At 40.0% G+C, this 26,278-nt stretch overlaps 1 protein-coding gene across 1 annotated transcript in view; it reads right to left on the bottom strand.

Annotated features, from left to right (window-relative positions):
* Positions 1-2,394: 2,394 nt before the first annotated feature.
* SCIN (scinderin) overlaps positions 2,395-26,278 on the bottom strand; it is a gene marked incomplete at its 3' end in the record, with an annotated part of 52,047 nt that continues 28,163 nt past the window's right edge. Inside the window, exons 5-16 of the mRNA XM_081996502.1 lie at positions 17,735-17,827; positions 14,446-14,578; positions 12,531-12,619; positions 12,114-12,329; positions 10,805-10,926; positions 10,530-10,620; positions 7,911-8,081; positions 7,231-7,408; positions 6,646-6,767; positions 4,842-4,919; positions 3,480-3,540; positions 2,395-2,528 (exon numbers count right to left, since the gene is read on the bottom strand). Coding sequence (XP_081852628.1) covers positions 2,395-2,528; positions 3,480-3,540; positions 4,842-4,919; positions 6,646-6,767; positions 7,231-7,408; positions 7,911-8,081; positions 10,530-10,620; positions 10,805-10,926; positions 12,114-12,329; positions 12,531-12,619; positions 14,446-14,578; positions 17,735-17,827 — 1,488 coding nt within the window. The remainder of the gene's footprint in view (positions 2,529-3,479; positions 3,541-4,841; positions 4,920-6,645; positions 6,768-7,230; positions 7,409-7,910; positions 8,082-10,529; positions 10,621-10,804; positions 10,927-12,113; positions 12,330-12,530; positions 12,620-14,445; positions 14,579-17,734; positions 17,828-26,278) is intronic.

Raw genomic sequence — 26,278 nt, forward strand, 5'->3', positions numbered from 1 at the left:
GCTAGCAGCTGTTGTACCAGAACACTGTTCCGTTATGAGCTCTTGGTGCTCTTCTCAACATCAGTAATCAACGTGCCAGGACAATGTATTGTAAACCCAAATGCCCAGGCCAGGAGACCACAAAAGCTCCTCTGTCTTCTGCGAGGGAGCTGAAAAGAGGCTTTCACTGTGCTGCAGAATATGCTGTCAGATTGTGCCAGTTTAGAGCCCTCAGTGTTCTGGAAGATCTTTATGTACAAGGAAGGCAAATCTTGTCTAATCCTTGGTTAAGAAACTACTATAACTGTTATTTTAAAAAATGAGAAGAATCATATGTGTGTGTTGAAGACAGCCATCAGATAATTCCAGGCTGCTCAGTGGCTGCACGGAGTGCAGTAGCTAAGGAACCAAAAGGTCTTTGTGCTCCTTCCAGCAGAAGGACATCTCCTTATCTACTCTCACAAATAAAAAGCAAGACCTATCCTTTAAAAAAAACATACACCTATTTCCTTCTATTTTATAAGATGGTAATTTCTGTAATCAATCATTTTTGCAAGCAGGAAGTTAGAAAGCCAAAGAGTTTGATAACAGCAATGGTAGTTTTTCTTAAAGATGGAATCACAAGCTAATAAGCACCCAGTTCTTTGATTTTCACTTAGGTTTGTAACTTTCAAGTTGTTGGGAAGAGTTAACGCTCCATTGGGTAAAATGACACCAAAGTAAAAACAAGTAACTTCTCATTGCATTGTCCAACTAAAAAGGAAGGTACCTACTGGGTTTTTTAGGAAGTTTTGCTAGACCTCAGTGGAAGCACTGACGAACAGTATGTCAGAGAGAAGAAGATCAGCTTGGCATATAGAATACTGTTTTTTGTAATTTTATTTTAAATGAAATTACATTCAGATGCAGCCCAGTTATATTAGCAGAGATTTAAACAAATGTTTAAAGCTAACAAACTCCTATAATTACTCTTGGCTTCACAATTCTTTTGTCATTGATATCGATTACAAGCTCAGACTAAATTCACTCTTTTGCATTACTCAGATTCAAAATCACATTATGTTAAAAAAAATACAAAACTGTCTAAAGTTTCACTTTCCAACCTAACTTACAAGAATAATAAAACCATTGAAATGCCTTCATTAAAAAGCCACATTGACATGATTTACAGCTGTACAAATTGTTGGTTAAAACAAGTATTATAGGATAAATGATCAAAGCAGTGCTAAAGATTTGAAGTAGAATTTTTCCCACTGCCCTTACATAGACTTTTCTGGCTAAATTGCAAATAAAAAACACTTTGAAAATGTACTCTTAAATTCACCAGAATAAAAAAAGCCCAAATAACTGTGTCCAAGAGAAAAAAGAAGGCCACATTCTAGGGTGTGTACTCACACTCCAAATTCCCAGGATGTGGAATGCTACTGAAACAAGGGGTTTCCTTGTGCTTGATGTACTTGATATTTGCCTAAGACCTGCACAGAAAACGAGTAGAAACACATCCTGCACCTGACAAGGTGAGCAGTCTGCATGCTGGAAAAGAACTGAGTAAGGCAACCGAGACAAAGTATGGCTTAAGTGCAATCTGGTTAAGGCAGAGTACGTATTTCTGAAGCTGTTACTTCTTTTTCCACTTAAAAGCATGAGTGCACTAGAATATGTTTAAGAGCTTTGGTTAAAAAGACCTGTTGGAGCTGGAGGTGGTTCACAGAAATATATCTAAAGAAATTCATTACAATGAGCTAGACAGTCCCTCAAAAAACCCTTTGTCAACACCACAGTCTTACAGCCATTCAGTCCAAAGCTCCAAATATTTGTGCTAACAAGACAAACAAACATGTTAAGCACAGCTTTCTCAAAATACCCATTCCCCTTTCCCCCTTGCAAGACACAGCTCCCACTCTGGATCAGGCATTATCTGAAATTTTACTTGAGTGCCTACAGCAATATTTTGGCCTAGTAAGTAAATCATGTCCAGTCCTACCCTTGCAACAGATGTAGAATTAGTCCTTTATCAGGCCAAATTCTGCACAATGTTATGCTGACCTTAGTCTAAAGGAATTTCTTTGGCATAGTTTGGATTTTTAAGTGAAGGCAGAATTTGGCCCGTTTTAGCACATTAAAGTAAACTGATCCATAGCTTCCGTTCAAAAAATCAATAGATTAATGTATTGGTAGCACTTTCCTTATTTACTACATAAAAAGCCCCACTCACCCCATTTGAGCAGTTTACAATTATCATTTATCCTTTCCAGTGCTAAGAATTTCAAGGTTATTCACAGAAATATATCAAAGCTTGGGAAAGTGTAACAACAGATGCATCATATTGTTGCATAAGCTTATGCTTAAAAAATGCTAGAAAGTAGCTGGGCTCTGATCATTCTTTGGCTTGAAGCTGAAGCCTCCTTGGATAGATCAGCTCTTCCACCTGTTGGAGTCCCAAGCCAGGAACCAGCCTGTGAATGTTGGGGGTTCGTGCCCCTGCTTCACGATTACAATGGGGGTCCCCTTATCTCTGCCAGAAGGATCTGTTTCAATATAACGTTTGGCTAAAAACAGAGGCGAAATAAAACATGTAATATGTTAGTTCATTCCTTTGGTATAAAAAAAATACATGAAAAGCCCTAGTGAAAGAACCCAGGGCTATTATAATACAGTATTCAATTAAATTATTTCTAAGGCAAGGAAATGATCAGGTAATTGCTGATTTCCCCCAGCTGCCAGTGAAGGAATTTTTGATGAGGTTAAAACCGAGGGATTGTGGCTCTGAACAGTTCATTGCCATGCAGCTGGGTTTTGGCTCCTGAACAGGAGAAGGTGTTTGCTGTTGCTGTGCAGATGCACAAGCTTCATTCCCATTTTTCCCCATGTAAAAGCCAGTATAGTTTCCCTTGACATCACAACGGGACATCAGTACCTACTGGAAACGTAGCGAGGCAACCCTAGCTGCTCTAGGGAAATACCTGCAAGTGTTTTTAGCCAGACCTTTGTCAGAATGGCTCAACTATGTGAAATCACTCCAGAGGTGACACGTGATTTTTCAAGGATGGGCATTCCATGTAAGTTGTCTTGTTCTGCAATTGGAATTCCCTCCTCCAAATTTAAATCAGTGAAGGGTGGCAGTGTAAGGACTTGAGGATTTGTTGGCATTCCTTTGAATATATACATTAGTGTAGGGTGCAGCTCAGTAGGTATCTCCTTTTAAATTGTTTCTCTTTTCAGTGCAGTTTCTTTTCATGGAGCTCTCCTGTGTACTCTTACAAAAGCTCTGCAACCTAGTTGATTAATATTACTCTTCCCAAACATACAGATAAGAAAGATACAATGGCTTTAAATCACGTTTAAAGGAGAAAATAATCTCCAGGATTAAATCTAATAAGCTCAATAACCCTTTTAGACACTGTAAACATAACTAGATTTCTTCTACATTGTCTTTTTTACTTCTTTAACTAATATTGATGCTACTTCACTCAGAATTCTGCCAGATTGATTTGATTTACCAGATCTAACAGATTCCTGTCGCTCAATTTCATTAGCATCCTTCCCAATCCAGACAAAAACCTGCAGACAGAGGAGAGAAAGATTTAGCTCCCATGTTGTTATAAGGATGTTGTGTACAGCAGGTAAAGGACCAAACAGTTGACTCCACTAGGAGAAAGAACACACACTATGAAAAGACTGCAGAGATACACAGCTCTCACAAACCACAGTTGATGGTGTTTTTTTTCCCTTGTGAGAGACTGTAGTTCTATCTTCTGAAATCTGTCTGCTCTCTTGACTCTGGAAGGCCGGACCTTTTATGCACTGTGATGGAAGGAACTCTACCTTTTCCACGGACATCTTTTTACAGTTTGGCAAGGGAATTGCTCTTTAGGTGCAGGTGAAAATACTGAACAGGAGCTGTCTCTAGTTTGAGCTCTGCACGTGCATCAGTGCTTGTGCCCTGTGATCAATGCTACCCAGGGTAACCCACTGAATAACGCAACATCGAGAGCCTTGATCTGCAATCCCCACATTTATCTCTTTTCTGACAAGGATCCTTTTGGAAACCAGCTACATGTCCCGGACTTCTTTCTTTCTTACCCGAATCAGTATGTCCCAACTACTTTCCATCCAGCTCTCCCACCCACCTTCCCCATCACTCCTTCCCACATGGACCTTGGACGTTCCTTCTCATTTCCAAAAACCTCAGCTTTTTTTTACTTAAGGGTTAGGCTGAAGAAGACAACTAAAGTGTGGGATCTGTGGCCTCCTCCCCCTTTCCCTCTGAGGGGAGAGGAAGGGTAGAGAGAATATACTGTGAGAACAGATGTGCTCTCCACACCCGCAGTTAAGTTTGCCTGTCATCCAAAAAGCTCTCAACATTTTCAGTTTTCAGTGAACCTGGGACAATAGTGAAGATTATTTCTGTCACCCTTCACCCAGTTCTTCTGACAAAATCTGTGTAAGGGTCTAGTGTTTGTCCCCTTCCCTAGAAAGACTTTTTGAGGGATTTTGTGGCTTCTGAATACCTTTTATGCAAAAAACAGCTTTTAAAAATTAATAAATTTTAGTGATAAAATTGAGACCATTATTGAGAGCCTTTCAGAACGCTGCTGGGGCTTATATTCTTGCAGCCTCCATTGGCTTTAATGGGAAGTGCCTGCCGTGGTCGCACATTATGCTTGGAAATTCAGTTGTGTATATTCACACTAGCACATCATATAGCTCAAAAAATGTAACTCCCTCTGGTATAATTTAAAGAAAACAAAACCTCTTCCATTCTCACGGAGATGATTTTTCCTCCCATCTTATGATCTAAAGTGGTTAAGAATAAATTATCCTTCTTACCACACAAAGCAGTGGTCAAGTACACAGCTTACCTGCTCCCAAGCATCCAGCAGCATGACATCATCTTCAGCCAAATCATCCTGAGTGAATTCTCCTGGGACCTCCTCAATCTAAAAAGGATATTATGTTTTGAGCTTTTTGCTTTTTAATAATTTATCAAGATATTCTGATTTTGCACAGACCAAAGACACTTTTTAAGGGAAAGTCCAGAAGCTGGTGTGCAATTCTTTTTGCTCCTAAAGGGTCAAGCTCTAAACCGATTTGATGAATGTGTCAAGGATGTTTCACTGAAAGGAAACAAATCACATAATTGCATGTCCTATAACAGAACTGATAGGATATCCTCAGGAGAGGCAGAGGTTTACTTGGTAATTGTGACTATTGTTCAGTTGGAACCCCCGCCAGAAGAAGGGGACAGGGAAGTTTCCATAGAGCACCTTGTACCAAGCAAACTAAATCAATCAGCAGGTATCAGCTGATATTTTCATGCAGCTTACATTCATTAATACAGAAAAGAAACTGCTTTGGTTTGCAAGTGGGTCAGCTCGGTGATGAAATACACACCCAAGCAAGCTTTCCAGTCACCTGACAACAGGACATTACAGTTGGCTAAGCCATCAAAGATTTAGTCCCCAAAGGAAAGACAGACTGCTTGCTTCATCCAAGGCTATGCAGCCAGGTAGGAAAGCAGTTTTAATGTTATTCTGTACGAGAAGGAGAGATAATAATGTAGCTAGTGGTCAGCCCTCTACTTTTAATGGACTGTCAAGGGTTTGGCTATGCTTGGTCATGTAGGAGTGCTAAAGGGACAGTAAGCAGATGGTGCAAAAGACATTCCTTTTCCCCACCCTGTGTTATGGTGGCCAGAAGGTCAGAGTGATCTGACCTACCTCTTCTGGTGAGCTCTAACAGGGGTGATTCTGTTACTAGAGAAATGCTACAGGAAAGAGGGAATTTCACAGAATCTGGAGGGAATTTAAAACAAAAACCATTCAAGTGCATAGCTCCCAGCAGACTGTTATAGAGAGGTTGGTTCCTATTGCTGTATTTCACAGGAGTGTTTTAGAAGCTTTTTAGAAGAATACACTTCACTACTCTCATAAAATTTCAAAGTCCGTATTAAAGGATCCTGTTTGTTTTATCCCGCTCCAAATGAACAGGCTGTGCCTTAAGGAGAGTGCAGAGATGGTAGCCAACTGCGTTCCCTACCTAAAAATTAGTGCATCCTTGCCAAACAGTGACACAGCGTTGCCCTCCCAGAATACAGTAAATAATTAAGCCTGAATCACAGGTTTAATACCCAGCACACAGCTCTGGGTATTTCTGCTAAGGAAATAGGTCTTCCTTAACTCCTTAAGCACATATATCTTAGAGGCCAATATCTTAGAGGCATAATTACATGTCTTAACGCTCTATGGAAAACTCCAGACTGCTAGGGATTTTTGGCAAGGGACATTTCTTTTCCTCACCACCACTATCAAACATGTAAGTGGCAAGACACTGACCTGGACTTTCTCAGCAAAATATCAGTCTGGCAATGCTCTGCAAGGACCCAATTGCCTTTGATTGGGCAAACACTTTATCTTTTTGAACCTGCAAGCCTCTAGTCCCAGGCTGGAGCAGGCTCTGCATGCAAACGTCTGCAGTATTACTTCTTCTGTCCGTCTCTTGCATTTAGATGGATTTCAAGCACCGAACCTCAGCTCTCTAGTTCTCGCCAAGCATGGCTAACTAAGCCAGATCCCCAAAGTCATTTAATGTCTGCTGATTCCCAAGGCAAAATATACCAGAAAATATGTAATAAAACAGAAAGGAAAGTATCCCTCCTATACTCACAATAAATCTGCCAGTCTTATTAGAACAACCATACAGGCGAGGGGGATGATCTTCAGCCTTTGTCAAGAGTTGTGATGAAGTCTGATATTTTTTTTTACCTCCAAGTGCTTTCCAGAATTCCTCTGAAATACACAATATGTAATTTATTCAGCAATGGATTTAACATTTGATGTTTTAGCTTGTTAGAATCCCCAGACAATATCTTCTTTGCTGCCTCAAAGATGTGTGCATTTTCTTACAGTTCCTCCTGCAGTTTGTCAAAATAGCAATAAAGGTATCACTTGCAGACCTAGAAGGAGCAATGTGCTATGTCCTTCTCCCCTCCTAGGCACTCAGGATGAAGAAAGGACTACACTCCTCTGCAGCTCCCGCTATTGTCCTACAGACTTCCAGCGCACTCCTTGTGCATCAGCCAGTTCTGGATAGATCTCCATGGTAAATGTCAGGCTGGATTTTCAAAGGCAGAGAGTGAGCATATGCTTCTGCCTACAAAATATACAATTGCAAAAACCATTTGGGCTGTATTTCCATGACGTGCTGTATATTCTCAACTGCCTATTAGCAACCACGTGGCCTCATACTAACCTGGTTCCTGGCCTTCATTAATCTTAGCAGTCTGGCATTTAAGAACACTGGCAATGTATTGAGCTCCTTGTTCCTCTTCTTTGTTTGCTCCTTTTCCTACCCAGGTGTAGCCAGAGTTGTTTGGCAGTTTCAGAACAAAGACATCATTAGAGTTTAATGACATTGCGTCAACATCAACCTACAGCAAGAAATAAATTGTTTTATTCTTCATATTTTCAAATAATGTGACCACTATGTTGCATGTTTATCTAAAACCTGTAGATATATGTTAATCAGCTGTGCTTTTTTTCTTCAATTTTTCTCTGGATTTATACTGATACAAATTAGAGAAGAACTTAACTTGAGACAAGGAACTGATGTGAATGGCAAAAGTTAGGACTATTTGGCAGTAGGAAAGACTGTCTCACAAGGATTGCTGATTTCTTGTCTATTCTTTGTCAGCTGACCATCCACTACATGTTTTCTTACAGCATCCTCTGAAAGATGTAGATTGGTTGCAGCCAGTTACGGCATATTCTCTGTGATTTATTACATGGGTTGGTCACATAGAGCAGTGGATTTGATTTGGAGTTCTGCATTCCTACCAGACGTGACTACCCAACCAGATCAGTCGGAGAAGCTTGTGGCAGCTATACCTTTTCCCGTGGGGAATAGCTGGTTTACTTAGCAGATGACTTTACCTCCGCAATCCTGGTAATGGCTGCCAGGTTCCTGCGGATTTGGAAGAGTTGTGTGGGAGGAGCAGGTTTCTGACCTTCCTTCTTGGATGTCCCATCCTTGTAGACAATAAGCGGTTTGTTTTTGAACAAGCTCAGCAAATGTGCAGGCTCTTTGCCTTGGCTGACTCGGATCTGAACATATGTAAAGGAATGCAACAAAAGAAACAAAAGGACACAAGTGGTTATTTTTGGTCTTTGTTGAATAGCTTAGGGGATGTTAGCCAATAATGCTAAGTATGCTAGCAAGAATGAGAAGTGGCAAGCTGAGAAGATCTAAAAATATAGTTCCAGACACATTAAAGTTAGAACATTTGTGAGATTTTTTGTCAATCATGCAGTCACAAAGACAAGATTCAAACTTCTAGCATAATGTTTAGCTGATTAAAATGGCTGCTATCTACTGTAATAAGAAAATTACTCTTTTTCAAAAGAACTGTCATTTCATAAAGTTTTATAGAGTGTCTTAATTCCCCTGAAAAACTATCTTGGAAGTCTAGGCACCCTGTATTTAAGCAGAAGAGAATGGTTATTCATCCTGTTCATTATTTCTATGTGTATTTTACGTACAAGAGGATGAAAAAGATGAGCATAAATCTGTCTTGCAGAGGATAACATGGATGACAAAAATGGAACTTCCGTTACAGATGCAAAGACTGTTATTGCAATCTCTGAAAAACACTGAGCTATGAAGAACGACTATTTGTAGGTTAATGTACGAGAGAAGTTATTTCTATACCACCGTTTGTTCTTCCTTTATAACAGCACCACCCGCCAAGGTGGAGGGCTGTGACTTTCACTCCCGGAAAGAAAGAGGGGGGAAAAGGGAACGAGGCATGCTGCGCAGCCAGCAGAGGGGGAGAAGTGGAGGACCCCAGCCCGTCAGCCCTGCCCGGGGTGTGGGGCAGCCCGGCGGCTGGGGCGGCGGCGGCCGTGCTGGGCAGCGGGAGCGGTTGTTTTTACGTATCCCACAGACTGGTACACTTGCCTGATAAGGAGATACTAGGACACATATACTTCTAGGTGCCAAACTGCGGCAGGATTTTACAAATGCCAAAAAAACCCACAAAACCCCCAAAAATCCCACCAAAAAACACGAAGAGAAAAAAAAACCTGCTGAGGGAAACATATTCCTGCAAAAAACAGGTAGTGGAACGACTTTTTAATAGTCATTTGTACTGTAGTGCCATCTAGTGACCACAAAATAGTACATTTAAGCCTTTCAAATAATGCTAATACGGACGTTAAGCACAGGTAATATACTCTAGGTAGCCATGTACATGCATACAAGTACACACACGCGTATATTCATATGTGTGTGTGTATATACACATACGTATATACACACATAACTATATTCCTAAACTCATTGCAGGCTAAAAGTACTTTTAAGTATCATGTCCATTGCGGTGAGATGGATCTCCTTCACCTTTAATAAAAAGGACTTTTAAGCACATTATTATTGTGTAGTAGTAATAATAGTATTACTGTATTATTAGTATTTGCCTTAGTTATGAGGCAGGACCATATTGTGCTGAGCTCTGTCCAAATATAGAACATGTTAGGAATATTTCAAGGAGTAATTACCTAGAAGTGTTCTAATCCTTCCTTAATATAATTTCAATCATAAATCATAACTGATTAATTGCTAAAAGTATGGTCTGCCATCTAAATTAACTGTAATTTGGTGGGTGGGGGAAGACCTTTACTTTGGTAATTAAGAAATGGGAAGCACAGAATTATCTCCTACTGCCTAGAAAATCTTTGCCCATCCCTGGTCATCTTCCAGCTCTAGCTTTCTGTGAAAACAGGAGACCTCTCACCTCTCCACCTACCTGCTACTCCTCACTAGTGATGAAAGGAGAGCACACATTCAGTCATGCTAGGACTAGCTCACCTCGTCACGCTTTTTAGCTGCCAATGTCCCGCACCTTGCCTTGCACATCCCATTTCCTCAACTGAGGATGTGTATCCTGCTTTCACAGAGCTGCAAGCACTATGGCATGGGAAAACCCAGGTTACCTTCCTCGCTACGGCAGGGACAAGCCAGACCCTGCAGCAGAGCTCCTGTAGGCTCTCCCCTTCTGGCTGTCGTGTGGCTTTCACATCTCCCAGTTTTGGCCCTCTAAAAGCCAGGCATCTTGTCTGGGCTAAACATCACAGCTTCCTACATAATCAAAAGGAGACAGGGGAGCTCACACAGGGCTATCGCCCTGTCAGACACCTGCTTCAGAGTGAGATGCCCTGGGAGGACCTTATCCTTCGGTCTCCACTGACCATGTACAGAGTTTGTAAGGCTAGGCAGGACTAAAACCTGATCTTTTTTGGACAGTGGAAGTCGAAGGAAAGAAAAAGCAGTTTTAGGTTGTGTTATATCTGTGTTCGATTGGACATTTACATTAAGAAAGAATGATTCAAATGGGAAATCTCCAGTGACTTTAAAAGGAGCCCATGGTGCTTGGCTCAATACAGACCATGAGCAGCTGATATTCCCAGTCTTCAAATGCTACCTCCTCCTTTCAGTTCTCATTGACATTTGCATATATTACATGCTCTGTTGAATTTTATCCAAAAGACACTAACCTGCACAGCCTGACCGTTCAATAACCGATCCAGCTGAACAGTCAGAAATGCAGATGCAGTCAGTTCATCTTTTGTAGTATGGGCTCCTTGCCTGAGGAAGACAAGGAGGAAGACAATGGTTAAGTCCAGTTTCAAAATAATCCAGAGTTTATACTGTGCAACAAATGCACAGCAAACAACCTTGCATTTACATATGGTTTTACTCAAAAAGATGTAAAGTCAGCATAAAATAATGTCCCCATGCTGGTGGTCTGTGCAAAGCTGACAAAACATACCATGTGTAGATGATCTGCCCTTTAGGGTAAGTGTAGAGGATAATGTAGCAGTCACCACCGTAGAATTGTCCATGCATCTCAGGTCCCACAGGAACTCTGCCGCTGCTTTCCACATGCCAGATCTGGGGAAACAGAGAAATCACTGAAGAATGCTGAACTTCATCCTGAGAACCTTCAAGAAGCAATTCATTGTGTCATCCCTTGAGTGACCTTTGTTTCTGTTCCCAAGTGTTATGTGATAAAATCAGGAAGGATTCTTCATGGAGGAGATAGATACACCCTGCACCTAGCAAATGAATGAATAATGACCATCAAGCCCTTGCAGTACCCTTTTCTTTGTCTTTAATGCTTTATGCTTTAATGCCATATGATCACCTCATAATGCTATGTTGAACTTAGTTTCTTAACATCTTAAGATGACAATATGATATGAATGGCACAACATTATGATTCATCATAGCACTGTCATATCATTTGGGAGAGGTACACTGTAGTCAGATAACACACTGATAGGCAGATTTCTTCCTATTTGATTCACTACAGCCCAGTTCAGTTAACAACTGCTGTCCAAAAACATACTGTTAAAATTATAAAGCAAAAAATGTTTCAGATGTAAGCTGCTTTGGGTCAAGCCTACAGACCATCCCAAGTATGAGGTTACAAACCTAGAAAATATACCAATGAGACTGTAGGTATTTATCTTTTTCTTCCAGAATCCCAACATGCAGACCTGTATTCAACAGGCTGTGTTGGTACAGTGCCAAACCAGACCTGTGTAGCCCAAAGATATTCCTGCAGTGGGATATGGATAGATCTAGAAAGACTGTACAGTCAGTCATCTTTTTCTCTCTAAATCTAGGCTACCTGAGAGACACACTAGGGACAAAGAAGGTTCCTCTAAAAAGCAGACTGGATACATACATAAAGACGCAGAACAAATTTCTGCCTCCAAGGGCAAGTTTTCCCATTCCAGACTTCAAGCTGATGTGAGTTAGAAGTTTTTCTTTAGGCTAAGGATCATATTTAAAGTATATCTTTAAGAAATACTGTGTAGAAGGGGAAATGTTTCTGCTCTTTGATTTCATTGATGACTGGCACAACACCTTTCATAAGCACCAAAAAAACATAGAGCTGACAAAGAGACTCACTTTCTACTTCAAAGTGCTTTTTCTGATGGTAAAAGTAACACTGCCTGTAACATAGTGTTCTCTACACAACAGTGTAAATGGCAAAACACAGAGTAGCAGCTTATCCTGTAGCAGAATAAGCGAGGTAGGTAGAAGCCAGTTTAATACAACTCAAAAATTACCTCTACTTTCCCTGAGCCATCATCTACCATGTTATGCTGGGCAGCCATTTGTGGAGACTCATGTAACTTGGTAGCATCAAATTCAATCTGCTCAATTTTAGCCACCCTCTCTGTGACATACACTTTGCCAAAGCCATCACTTTGATCTTTATCCTTCCAGTCTTTGAAAAATTGTTTGAAAATTGGCGTTTCACCTCCTTCAGGAAGGACTTGAATCTGAAATGAAGCAAGACACATGAAATGGAAGGAAAACAAAATCAACACAATTACTCAAACATAAACTTTTCTGAATTATCTGTCAGTGAAACATTGCCCTTATGTCTTATAAACCCTTAAAATATTTTTTTGCTGATTTAAAAACAAAGTCTTTAACAGAGCTCATGCTCTCCCTGGTATCATCTCAGAAATAGATTGCACCTGTGTGTTGGCAGGATAATTCATCTGCTGTATGAATTGTTCAGCATTCTTCATGGCAGCTTTTCTCTCTTGTGGGTTAGCATCTTTGCCTGGTTAAAACAGAAAGATAACAATACATGGGAAAGGGCAATGAGCTCACAGATCCTTCAGAAACAAGATGTCCTTGAGCCAGGTTCTCTTTGACATTGTTCTTGCCTCAGTCTTGAAGAAACAAATGCTGGACATAGCATGAGCAATAAGATGCACACAAAGTTGAATGGCCAAAATAGTACCTCAATGGCTTTGAAATCAGTTAAAATAAAATAAAATAAAATAAAATAAAATAAAATAAAATAAAATAAAATAAAATAAAATAAAAAATAAAAAGGGGGCATCGTTTTTTGCTTGGGGTGTGTGTGTTTCTATCAAAAAATGCTGTTCATAGTATCTGCTTGGTTCAAGGTACAAGAACACCCTGGCTCTTTGCTCTGAATCTTCCCTTGCTGGGCTGCAACATGGTAAATAAAGCTGCTGTCCAGAACTGCCTCCACTTCTTCAGGCAGTGCCACAGTCCGAGTAAAAGAAACACCCATTTCATCCGGCCGGGTTGTGCAATTTACTACCACCCTTCCCCATCCGTTGCTCCATGTTCAGCCTTGCTCAGTGGTAGACAGCTCTGAACGTCTCTGTGGGATGGCATTGTGTATCAGGTCTGTGTCCCAGCCAGCTGTCAATGACTGTCCTCCAAAGACCTCTTAGTCTAATAAGATGCTCTGATAAGCTATTCATTGTATTCCACTTTGAATGAGACTGTTGGCGAAGTAATTCACACTCCTCAGCTTAGTGGTCTGAAGATTTCCAGCAGCGATGGTAACGGCAGCCTCTCAGTGCAAGGGTGAGACTCACACACTAACAGGATTTTTCCACACATTATTGTTACCAACAGTAGCAAAGTGAGGATGCACAGAGGAGCACACAGGGTCACATTCAAAGGGCCTAAATTGTATTTTATTTATTTTATGCCTGATCCTATTGGCTTGGTTCTTCTAGGAGCTGTCAGGCAGAGAGTGAAAACGAGGAACTGGGGGGGTCAGGTAGACCTTAGGCTATCTGAGCACAATGCTCTCAAAATGCTCTTTTAAAGGATGTTTCCCTAACTGCAAATTAAGTTTTCAAGTAAAACGCTTACAATGCTTTCTGGACTAATTTCAGCAGTTTGACAACTGCATCAATTAATTATTTGCTATTGCATATGGTAAAAAGTAATGCAATGCCATGGAATAATTAATACACTGCCTCAGACAAAAAAGGGGAGATACTCAGCGCTGGATGCAATGGCAGGACCACAACAATCCAGCTACAAGGTGTCCAGACCTAATTCCCCAGTAGTATTCTTCTCCTGGGAAATGTTCGGTCAAAGCAATTGCAGACACTTCTACAAGCATTGATAATACCACAGAGAAATATTTGCCAGAAAAAAAGAAGCATCAAAGTATTTGCAAGCTTATGCTTTTAGTTGATGCCTGGGACACTCACCTTTCAATTTCACACCTCTCTGGAGCAATGTATGGAAATATAATATCTACCCATTATCAAACCTTCAGTATCTGGATTTTGTCCCAGAAGATTGGGATTTGATGACAATATACAGAACATGTACAATTCTTTATGTCTGCTTTGTAATTGCCACTTAGATAAGCATTTAAGCATCCAAACTTACAGATACCTCAAAAGTAGCCAGGAACCTTAGTCAAGAGTCGGTCTTGAGGCCCTTGCCCACGTGAGCAATCCTTGTCCACAGAACGCACCAAGGAAGAACCGTGTGCAGGGTACTGTGTCCAGCCAGTATTAAATTCTTGCTCTTCCCGGAGTGTTGTGTCGACTCCTTAGATATGTCTGTATAGCTTCTGCCTTTGCAACAGAAGTGATCTCTTACCTTTCCACACAAAGATCTTCCTTGCAGCACCATTGTCCAAAATGAAGCACTCCTCAGACAAAAGCATTGCCATGGAAAAGGGGTTTTCCTCTGCTACCACGGACACCTTCATGGATCCACTTGCATCTGACACCTAAGAAAGCAATAATTTTAAATTTATATGAACTGTCTTTTATAACCAAATTAATTTCTGCTCCAAAAATTACTATAAAAATCAGTCACTGTTCCTATATAAATGGTTGTATGAAATTTGTGTGCTGCTGGAAAGCAAGGCAGGCTGATTATTTTTTGTTTCATTTCATTTTACATCCAATAGAGGGAGATGTAGTGTTAATTTTAGCAAGTTTGTTGGATCCCTGTCTCACAACTTCTTAAAAGAAATCCGCTTCTCTTCTACTGTTAATTCAACTGCTCATTCAGTGAACACTTCACAGTTAAAAATCGGTATTTTCAGCCCCTCCTATATGCTCAGCTGAACTGGTGGAGTCCCTAGGTGTCATCTTCTGCTACCAAGCAACCCGCACTCAAGCCAAAGGTACATGTATGTGCCGAATAAGAGCATTTGAAATTATAATAAAATAGTGCTACACTAATATTAACAAGTGAAATACCTACATTTATAACCTACAGTTCTTTAACTGGAAACTGTAATATAAGATCTGTTGCAGAATCTGCTTTGTAATCTCTACCACCACTGTAAGTTCATGAAGACCTTTAAAACCTTTTTAAAATTCACTCCTGCATGGCTGAAAAGACCAATTATTACTACTGAAAAGAAGTTATTACTATTGTAATAACTTTTTGAGCAGCCTTTATTTCCTTTCATAATTAAATATTAATTTTAAAAACACCATTATGTCTTATATTGTATATTATAGAAGCACTAGATGGAAATTACCACTGTACAACAAATAAAAATGAATTATTATACCTACTGTGAGGGCTCAGTGTAGACCTGTCTTCTGATTTTGACATTCACTGTTATATTGCAGCACATTTAAATTTAGTTAACAGAGCTCTGTTAGTAGGACCCATGTACTTGAAGGAATTTATTAGATATCCACAGAATTTTCTGAGAGTTCTTAGGATTCCAAAGTTCACTACAAGCACTTTTCTCTCGTATTGTCTTACTACAATGGTCCTGATCATACATGCAGGCCTTTTTTTTTTTAATTAGTTTTTTTATTTCCCTAAAACCTATAGATAATATATATATTATCTATAAAGATGAATATGTGCCAGATTTTTTGGCAAGAATGGAACGATTAATGGGAGCTAAACACAGCACACAGACGACAAGGACTAAAAACGCCTTATGACACCTTGTGATCACCTCGCGCAGGCTTCTGGAAACCCCCAGCCGCACACATGGGTAGGAAGAATCCCGAAACAGGCGGGGAGAGAGGTGGCTGCATCCTGCTCCATCCCTTGGATGCAGGAGCTGCAGAGGGAGTGACTCGCCCTCTCTCACACTTCACAGCAGCTTCAAAGCTACTGCAGGTGGCAGCTAAGTGGTCACGCACATGGGGACGCGGTAGCACCTGGTGCTGTCGCAGTGCTGCCGCTGGCTGACCAAACCCTTCTTGTTACGTGACTGTGGGGAAGGGAAGAAAGTACATTGTACGCCCGGGAAAGATTCTTTTCTGTCACACAGGGCAACCTCATTGCACGAGCCAGAGCACAAAGTGCTGGAGAGAAAGGTCCAGATCTCAATGCTAATGAGAGCCTGTTAAAAAAAAAACACTCTTCTTGCAGCCTTCAGGAGAAGATAATCTTTTCTTATTGGGAGGGGGGAGGATAAAGTCTTTTCTAGATTTCATTAGAAACACTCCCCTTTTCCAAATACTTTCTCATTCCTCTTCTCAAGTGGAAGAATATGAAAGAAAGGTGAACTGGGGGGGGTGGGCAGGAAGAAGAGAGAAAATATAGGCCTGGAAATTTTTTTTTTTAAGAAAAAGGAAAAGAAAGAGAAAGAGAGAAAGAGAGAAAGAGAGAAAGAGAACGAGAAAGAGAGAAAAAAGAAAGGGAAAGGGAAAGGGAAAGGGAAAGGGAAAGGGAAGAGAAAAGGAAAAGGAAAAGGAAAAGGAAAAGGAAAAGGAAAAGGAAAAGAAAGAGAAAGAGAAAGAGAGAAAAGAAAAAGAAAAAGAAAAAGAAAAAGAAAAAGAAAAAGAAAAAGAAAAAGAAAAAGAAAATGAAAAAGAAAACGAAAAAGAAAACAAAAAAGAAAGAGAAAGAGAAAAAAGAAAAAGAAAAAGAAGAAAAAGAAAAAGAAAAAGAAAAAGAAAGAGAAAAAAGAAAGAAAGAGAAAGAGAAAGAGAAAGAGAAAGAGAAAAAGAAAAAAAGAAAAAGAAAAAGAAAAAGAAAAAAGAAAAAGAAAAAGAAAAAGAAAAAGAAAAAGAAAAAGAAAAAGAAAAAGAAAAAGAAAAAGAAAAAGAAAAAGAAAAAGAAAAAGAAAAAGAAAAAAAGAAAAAGAAAAAGAAAAAGAAAAAGAAAAAGAAAAAGAAAAAGAAAAAGAAAAAGAAAAAGAAAAAAAGAAAAAGAAAAAGAAAAAGAGGGGAAGAGGAAAAAAGGAAAAGGAAAAGGAAAAAAAGAAGAAAAGGAAAAAGTTGTGTAGCCTGGTATATAGGTAAGATACTGTATTGTTAGTTCAAAGAATAAATTCCATGCCTTCTTCTAGGAAAGAGCAGTATGCCTAGCATGACATGAGGGAAAAATCATAATTTTACTGAATGTAATCATAAAACTCCTACTGATTTAAATGGAGTAAATATTTAACCCATTTTGTTTATGGGTAATTTTTCTGGGAGTGGCACTCAGTGTTAAGCCATTGCAAGTGAGGAAGGAGGAAAAGGGCATTGCAAAAGAAAGGAGTTTTGCATTCAAATTCCTTTGGATTTATATATAACATAAGTGTTCATCTCTCAAACTCTGCTAAGAATAAGTAAATCATATATGACTACTAAAACTCTCACTGTTAAAATCAAGAAGACAGGAGAGAAAGTTTGATTTAAGACCAGTTAATTTTTCTTTGACCTGCACTGAGTGGTTGATAGGCCATGCTTAACTTGTCTCCCGAGTAAATAGGACTCTAATCAATTTTTTTCCTCAAATTACCTGGGCTGTCTTGATTGACATCCCTTGAGAAACTTGTCCATTGGCTGCAAATCAACTAACACAACTGCAGTTCTGTAACTGAAGCCAGAACTCCATATATGAGGGATGAGTGAATGCCAGAATACTGTTGAGTGTACCTAACTAAAATAAGCAAACAAACAAATAAATAAATTACCATATACAGTTTAGCGCTTCTCCTGTTTGTAATATCGGCCAGCTCATCATCATCATCACCACACTCGGGAAGCACTGGCTTGCTCCCTAAAACCTGTACAACAAGAGAATAACAAATTCAATGCAGAGAGAGAGTATACTATCATATAAATACCTAAACACTGTAATGTGTTGTCCCAGTAATCAATTAATCAGGATCATCTTTACATATAATCCAATCTAAATCCAAACTACATCCGTGGGTGACTTGTTCACGAACATATGGAAAATTTTAAAAAGAACTGTGTCACATCTCCAACAGCTTTAGATCTATATGTTGTCTTTACTGCAGGCCAACTTGCTGGTTGTCTATATACTAGGATTGGAAATGATATGTATAGAAAAGCTACAAAGGATACATACACAAAAATACACCAAACAGAAAGGTTTATGTGATCCCACTTTATGTGTGTGTGTTTATAGGTCTGTCTTCCCCTCTTCCTCCCAGTAACTTCTAAACTGTCAGCAAGCATGTATTTTTAGAATGACATTACTCTTGAAATGTTTAACAATACTAAAATTAAAGCGAAGTGAAATATATGAGTTGAAATTATCTTTTAAGATATTTCAATTGACAATATAAGATATCAGACTACAAGTTCAAAAATCTTAAAAATTACAGATTCTTAATCCCATTTTAAGGTGGAAAAATTAGCTAAGGTCTTGAAAAAAAATTATGGAGTGAGAAAAACATTTTTGTGTTCCACCACCACCAATTTTAACACTCTGGTTGTTTTACATCATAGTAGTTTTACACCATGGGTGATGTTATAACTACAGTCACTACAAGAAATTTACAGAGGTTCATCAAGAATATGTTATGGTCAGGTAATCATTATTAGATCCTAGTTACCCTTTCTTAATGACCTTTCCTTAATGATTCATATATGACCAGATCCAAATGTTATATACAGAATATTATGGATTTCTATGAAATTATGTCCCAGAGTGAAAGTAGCAGTAATTGATGTGTCTGAGTAACTAAATATTAACATCAAGTACATGGGTGGTTCCAGCCTTCCTATTGACACAGTGCATCAGCATATAATGTGGAATCACCTGCAAAAACACTGTAAATATTTGATAACAGGGAAGCCTGACAAAGCATACAGCTGCAAAGAATTTGGGAAAAAACCCAATATAACCTAAATATTTAATATAAATCTGCTGTCTGTGGAGTTTCCTGACCTGGTAAACCCAGTAAAATAGTGGGAAAAAAAAGCCATTTTAAGTGTGATTGCTGCAGTTTAAGCTAAAATATTTTACTTGTGACTCACTGAAGACAAGAAAATAATGCCCTGAGGGTTTAAGAAAGACGTAACCTCTCCAGTAGCTATCAGTCGGCATTTCCTGAATTTACACTATGTGGCTGCAGATTTAGTAACGTATAGGTCAAGTAGGGCTACACGTTCTTAGCAGAGTGCCACCGTGCTGGTGAATGACTAAACGCAGTGGGCGTATGTGGCATATCGGCACAAGGTTTCTGAAAATGTTTTCCTTCCTAGATTTTCACACTGACCAGCAGCCTAGACACAAGCCGTAGGGCACCAAGAATAATGTTGTCTTTGTAATGCAAAGGTCAGAAAATTGCCGAACAACAGGTATGCATCTTTACCTGAACAGACACTGAATAGGTTTGAGGGTTTTATAACATTTGACTCCCAGTAACAACTAAAAGGATTAAAGAGTCCCGTTAATAAAAATTTCAGAAGTCCATTCTCACTAGCTCTCTGCTTAATTAGGTCTTTCCAGCAAAAAAATACAACCAAAAAAATACACAAAAAATTGTGATTCCTGATACAGTTAGAGTTAGTGTTTTCCCTTGCCACGCATATAGAATACCTGTGCCATCACAGTTATTTTGCAGCTTTGCTGTAAGTCACTTTAAGTGATATAAAATAAACTGCTCTTAAAATTTTCTGCTTGCCCAGGGGTTTTTGAAAACTATGTAAGTGCCACTCCGAATATTTTAAATAAGGCTAAATAGTGCCTGTTGGTGTTTGTGAAAGCATCTTGAGAGAAGCAGCCTCTCTATTCAGAGATGGATGCGTGGAGCACCTAGACTGTGCAATTAAACCAAGTAGCCTCTACAATTTAAAAACTGGACTTTAAAATTGGCCCCAGCACAGTTTAGATGGCTGGCCTGACCTGTTGGTGTCTTAAAGCTGCATGTAGAAATGTTTTCCTGAACTAGATAGAGAATTATTGTCAGACTCCCCAAGTCTTATCTTCGGAAATCTCAGTTCATCAGTACTGGCACAGAGAGAGCGGTCAGAACCTCCTTTGCGCAGGTGCAGTTACAGGTATGAGATGAACTGCCCTGGAAAGGGCAGAGATGTTCTGGTTCTGGGGAAATGGACTCACAATTGACTAAACAGCAGCTTGCACAGTAGTTTCTCTGGCCAAAGCCAGCCCCGTGCTTCAGCATAGGCGAGCAGAAAAGGAATGTTACTCATTTTTGTTAATTCTTCTGCACTTTCTCAGAGAGGCCCAAAAATAAATGGAGAAGGGTCTTGAGGGTGCTCCCTTCTCCTGCATTTGAAGTCACAGTTGCTTGTAAATCCTGGCATTTTGGTGGCCCTTGTTAACAAGGGACAAGATGTGCTTCTCTTCCCACCAGATAAGAAATCCAGGACTTGTAAGGAGGTCTGTGCAGCCAACGCAGCCGTTAGAATAAGCCTTGAGCTGAATCACTAACGGGTATGTATACCTGTGTGTGTTGGTATCAAAACCAGAAGATAAAAGGTTAAAATGACCTAAGGTATGTGAATACACCAATTGTGAAGAGATACAGCATGCACTATATAAACTCAATATATGAAGTATTCTGTGCTTAAACAGAAAGCAATTTATGCTGAAAAAAATGTTGTGTCCCAAAGAAATGACTTCCAGAGAAGCTGTCTTTCCTCCTTGTAAGGCAAACTCCCATGCTGCAGCTGAGTCCACACACAGCCACACATATGCCTGGATGTTATGACAACTGGTAATTTTATTAGTAAGATTACAAAGTGTGTATCGAACAACAACTAACTGCTGTGCTGGAACTGGGTTGTATCGTTACCTAAGCATATGGCTGGCTGAATGGCAGCTCTCCAGGGGCACCTCGCCTTTATACAGATAATTCTCATGTGATGCATCAAAAAGGAAGCAAATCATGCCAGCTGAGACTATAGTCAAAGGCTCCCAAAGCTTTTCAGCAAGGTTCCACAATAAAATTTCTTAAACCAAGAGACAGCTTAAAGGACATGAGTCTTCTGATTCTTATCTACATAAGGCTGCTCCACTGGGTCTTTACATCTTACGACCCAGTGTACTGACAGCCCTAGGCTGGCTCTCCTGGGCTGCTCTGAGGTTCAAGACCCTGATTCGCAAACCTGCCAAGACTTCAGACCCATAAATCCACCCTACGCACCTGAAAATAGCAGTGCTCTCTTGGGGACACAAAACAGCCTGGCCACACTTTTCCCCATCTTTCCAACCGTATTGGCAACTTCAAACTATAACCTCTCATAAATACACAGGTGCACACACAGGTTTTGAAACCACTTTTTAAATTATTATTATTATTTACTGTAGTAGAAATAATCTGAAGAATAATTATGGGCCCTGAAAGCATACCCATGCCCCAACTTCTTCATTCTTTGGGCTTAGCATCTTTCTTTGCAGCTGCTGATTTCCAAACCACAGCGATTTTAATCTCTTCACCTTATCTGCCACTGACAGATTAAGGTGTTAAACCACCCCTTGCTCTCTGTTGCTCCACTACAGAATGATGCTTATCCTCTCCCCACCATTGCTTCCTGCGTGAGGTTTCTCAAGAGTCCTGGAGAAAAGCATGAGCAACTCCGGCCCCAGCGAAGGCGCACACAGGCGTAGTGCCGCTATTCTGCAGTGACCGCCGGTGCGCACATGCCAACCGCACGGTATACGTGAGGTTCTTTAACCACTTGAAGCTTAGTCTGCATCACAGCTATTTCGGAATAAGATGCCCATAGCTGGCTACAGCAGCACCTACCTTGCTGTACATGGCTACAGCCTAATGCCAGCTTACCTCTCAATGAGAGCATCAGACTGCCGAGTTAGCAAAAGTATTCATTAACTCCACACTTTTAGATACTGTCTATGGGGAGTATAACAGGAAGTCAATCTGCATTAATTTTAAAAGTTTTGGTTTTTAAAATTCTGTTAAACCTTTGTGTTGATGCTCTTAGGTTAGTGCAAGAATATCACAGTGGAAACCAACAGAACGTCAGTTCCTCTACAACAATTGCCCAAGTTCACTCTTATCTTGTGATAGATGCAATGTACCATATCCTGCCTGCAAAACCATAATCCCCTTTCATACTCTCATGTGCATGAGCTCTTCTCTGTAAATATCTGCACCCCCTCAGAGAAGTGCAAAATACAGAGGCAAATCTTTTACTGACAAGTGAAATACCACTCCATTGCCCTTAAAAAAGAATAGAATAAATCACAGACAAAAGGTTTCTAATCTGTAGGAATGTGACAAGATAAATAATTTAAAATAAATTCAACAAAAGAAGAAATTTAGCAAACATTGTCTTCATAACTAGAGAAGCCAGCTCTGCATCATAAAACAGTTGATATTGATTTAATGGGAGCAAGAAGTTTAAATAGTTCAGTGAGGCTGAAAATCCAACTAGGAAAACAATAGAACACGTCAGGTGAAGGTTAATTAAGAGAGAGAACCAGTTTTGTACAGTTTAACTTGTGTACACGAGCACTATGTTTGTGTTTCTTCTTACTACACACAGTTTGGGTTAGGTTTATGGGTCTGAAACTGAACTATTTGTGTGATCCCAAGTGTCAAATCTCAAAAACACTCAAATTCCCCTCTTTATATGCTAAGAGCAATAGAAAGAAAAGCAAGACATTTACATAGCTTAAAGCTGTCTTTTGGGCCTGATATTTTATTACTTAACACTTTTGGAAAACAATCAGGATTAGTAGCTCATCATTTACTTTCTTGCACGCTCTGACATAAGGAAGTATATCCTCCTTCCACAAACTGAAGGTACATGTGTAGGCTGTGACAGAGAATAAATCCTCTGTGCAGGACAACAGGTCTGAACTATAGGCACAGCGTGAACTCATCGATAGATAAAGGATTAGATATTTATTAACCTTCAAAGCAGAGAAGAATATTACAAAGAATGTCTCTCTGAAATAAACATTGCCTCAAATATCTACTTCATTAGCCAGTAAAAGGAAAAAACCCGTCAGAGAGAGGAAAGGATGACCATGATGCAGGCTAGTAACCACCTGGCTGACCACGGGTACCAGCACAGACGTATGCCCAGAGGATCGTCAGGCAAAGGTGCCTTTAGGGCTTCGCTGCTAAAGTAACCGGCCACAGTTTCATTTCTAATCATTTTGGCTTACTGCTTCTCCTGCCAGAGGACAACCACTGCAGAGGATATTCTGGTCCAAGCAAAAACGATTTTTGACATTGGTCAGATAATGAATAGCTGAATATGCTTATTTCAGTGGTTACTGTAAGCTGGAACTCTTTCCATCAATCTGAACAAATATTCATAGTCTTACAAAAAATTACACTCCCCAACAGGAAAAAAAAATATCCCGTCACTAACCTGCTCCCAGGTACCTAGCAGGATTTCTGCCTGAAATTGCCTGTCACTAACAATTCCAGCAACAAAAGATGTCATTACATGCTCACCCTGAGCAGACGACCTCCCACCTGCCTGTACAGAGAGTGAAAATAAGACAGAAACAACCATAATGTACTGAGAAGCAGACACAAGGATGGTTTATGCTAACAAATAGTTCTGGCACATTGTTATTTTTGGGGGGTGGTTTACCATATCATTTATCAAAAGGACTTTCTGGTATTAAGGTCTAAACCTGATCTGTATGCATTTGGCTTGCTTTAAAATAGCAAAACGCATCAGTTGCTCATGGCACTTTTGATGCATAAATTATGGCCTACATTTTTAGCCAGTTTCTGTTGTCTCAGGAATTTCAAATGCAAATCATAATTTTATTCATAGCTCTGTGCTTAACTTCCTAAAAATAGGGCATTAGGCTTTGACAGTTTTTCATATAATATTTGCAACTTTATATATCTGTCTGGGATAATTTGAATCTAAAGCCTTTATTGGTATGACAATGACATTCTAACATTAATTTTCCGCTCTGTGAAACAGGCCACGGATAACATGTTCGTAAAAAATGTATCTAGATCAGTCCTGAGAGTACAAATTCGAGGTTTTTCAATAGTTTGCCTGTGAGGAAAAGCAAGATACCTTCTGTCCTGCTGGGACTGCACAGCTGGCAGTATCTAAGCTAGCTATTTAAGCTGAGATCAGATACGCATGAAATGAGTTGAGGAAACCCCCAGCCTATGTTGTCTTCAAATGTCTGGCTTTTAGGATGCCTCCAAGATGAACTGGGATCTGACACTAAAGAGACCAGGAGGGAGAATGGCAGTGACTATGCAAACACAGCAGAATTTTTGCAACCATTACTGCTGGTTACAGAACATTGAGAATTGAGCTGTTCAGTGACCTGCCTACCTGCAGCATAATTAAAAATACAGTTAAGTAATCACCCCTACATCGTTTTTGCATTTATACTAATACTTTCTACCTCATCTTTTTAATCTTACTCCTTTGTTCCATCCTCCTCTGATACCAGCAGAAGAGAATGAAGAAGAAATGAGACCCAAATCCTGCAGAGATTTGCACATGTGCTTGAGGTGCCCATTTTTTTCTGTTTTATTGGAACATAAAGTTAGGCAGACACTGACATCTCTGTAGCTTTGCAGATCTCAGTTTGAAAGACTTGTGGATAAAAAAAACTTATGTGCTGCATGATAGTACATGCCTAAGTGTTGGAAAATAATGGAAATAAATCAGTAACTAATGACACACGGGGAGCCTCAGACACAAAGAATATTAATCTGATAAAATCGACAAAACTCACAGCTTTTCGTTCCTTAAAGTGCCTCCACTTTTGCAGCAGGGCATTTGCAGTGCCACCACACACGCTGGTCCCAAGGCTGTGACCATATCAATATTGGGGGAAAAAGAGGAGGAGGATGGCACGTACTCTGTGAAGCTTGCAGCAGCAGGGAATGAGCTGGAGGCGGCAGCAGGTGATGGGCAGCCAGCGACCCTGCTAGAAAACCAGCGTTCCCAGGGGATCCGTAGTGGCTGGAGGGAGAGGCAGGCAGCAGGGATGCACAGCAGCATGAGAGCGAGCGGAGGGAGCTGCAGGAAGGTGTTTCAGCACTCAGCCCATGAGATAGGAAGGTGAAAAAAAATACTCAGGGCACTGAAATATTTTCCTAGAACACCACTGGCTGTAATTACAAGCTCAGAATTTCCAGTCCCATACAGACCAATAGATCAGGTATGCCAGGGGATCCTCTCTGGTATGACATCTAAACTCTTGCATCCAAGACAAAGCACAGATTTGGACTCTAATTTTAAGAAAGCAAATCAGAGAGTATCTTGATAAATTTTCTCTAATGTCTCGTGCTGAATCTTGAAATAAATTAAATATTTACTATGACAGAAAAAGAGAGAGCAAGAATTTTTCTTTCACCTGGTTGTACAGGAGATACATCCTGCTTAGCTCTTTGAAAATAATTTGCTCCTGCCAGTTTAGGTGCCCTCCACTAACTAATTTCTGTTTTTAAGTTCCTGTCTCTCCTCAAATTTTGTGTAAAGCAGACAAAATGTTCAACAAAAGGGATATGATTTACAGCTCTTAAAAAATGGAAGTTGCAACACTGATTACTGCAATATTTCAATCCAGCTTATGTAATTTCATCTACCTCTTATTTTTACAGGCAAAGCCAGGTAGTATCAAAGTCATAGGCAGTTACGTAAGCAAAAGACCTGGCCCTAATAACCTGCTTTGCAGTAAATATAGTAATTATATTTACATATTTCTTCAGTGTTACACACTCGGTGGTGTTGGAAATACTGAACTGATCCACAATACATGGAACAGTTTCTTCTATAGAGCTGTTCTTCACCCTTGCCCAGATGTGAGAGGACTTTTACTCCAGTGTTTATGGCCTGGATAGGGAACAGCAATTTGTGCATGTGCAGACTCCTCTGAAAAAAACCTACAAAGTTTTCCTCTCTGAGCCCTTCCTGCACTGCAGAACTTTCACTAAAGAAAATTCAAAGGCAACCTTGTGCAGAGATCCCTTGAGAGTTGCTCTGCACAGGGGTTGGGATGAAGCAGACCTGGTGGGGAAAAAAAAGACAAAGAAAAAATAAATTTCCTTTCAAGGTGTATTTGTCTTGGGGAGATGTGGGATTCCAGGAACAGCGTTGTCTAACTGGGCTTTAGTAAAGCCTTTGACAGCGTCTCCCACAGCGTTCTCCTGGAGAAACTGGTGGCTTGTGCCTTAGACAGGTTTACTCTTCGCTGGGTGAGGAACTGGCTGGATGGCCGAGCCCAGAGCGTTGTGGTGAACGGCATTAAATCCGGCTGGCGGCCGGTCACAAGC

The sequence above is a fragment of the Phaethon aethereus genome, assembly GCF_964289735.1.
Source record: "Phaethon aethereus genome assembly, chromosome: 2".
Classification (NCBI taxonomy): domain Eukaryota; kingdom Metazoa; phylum Chordata; class Aves; order Phaethontiformes; family Phaethontidae; genus Phaethon; species Phaethon aethereus.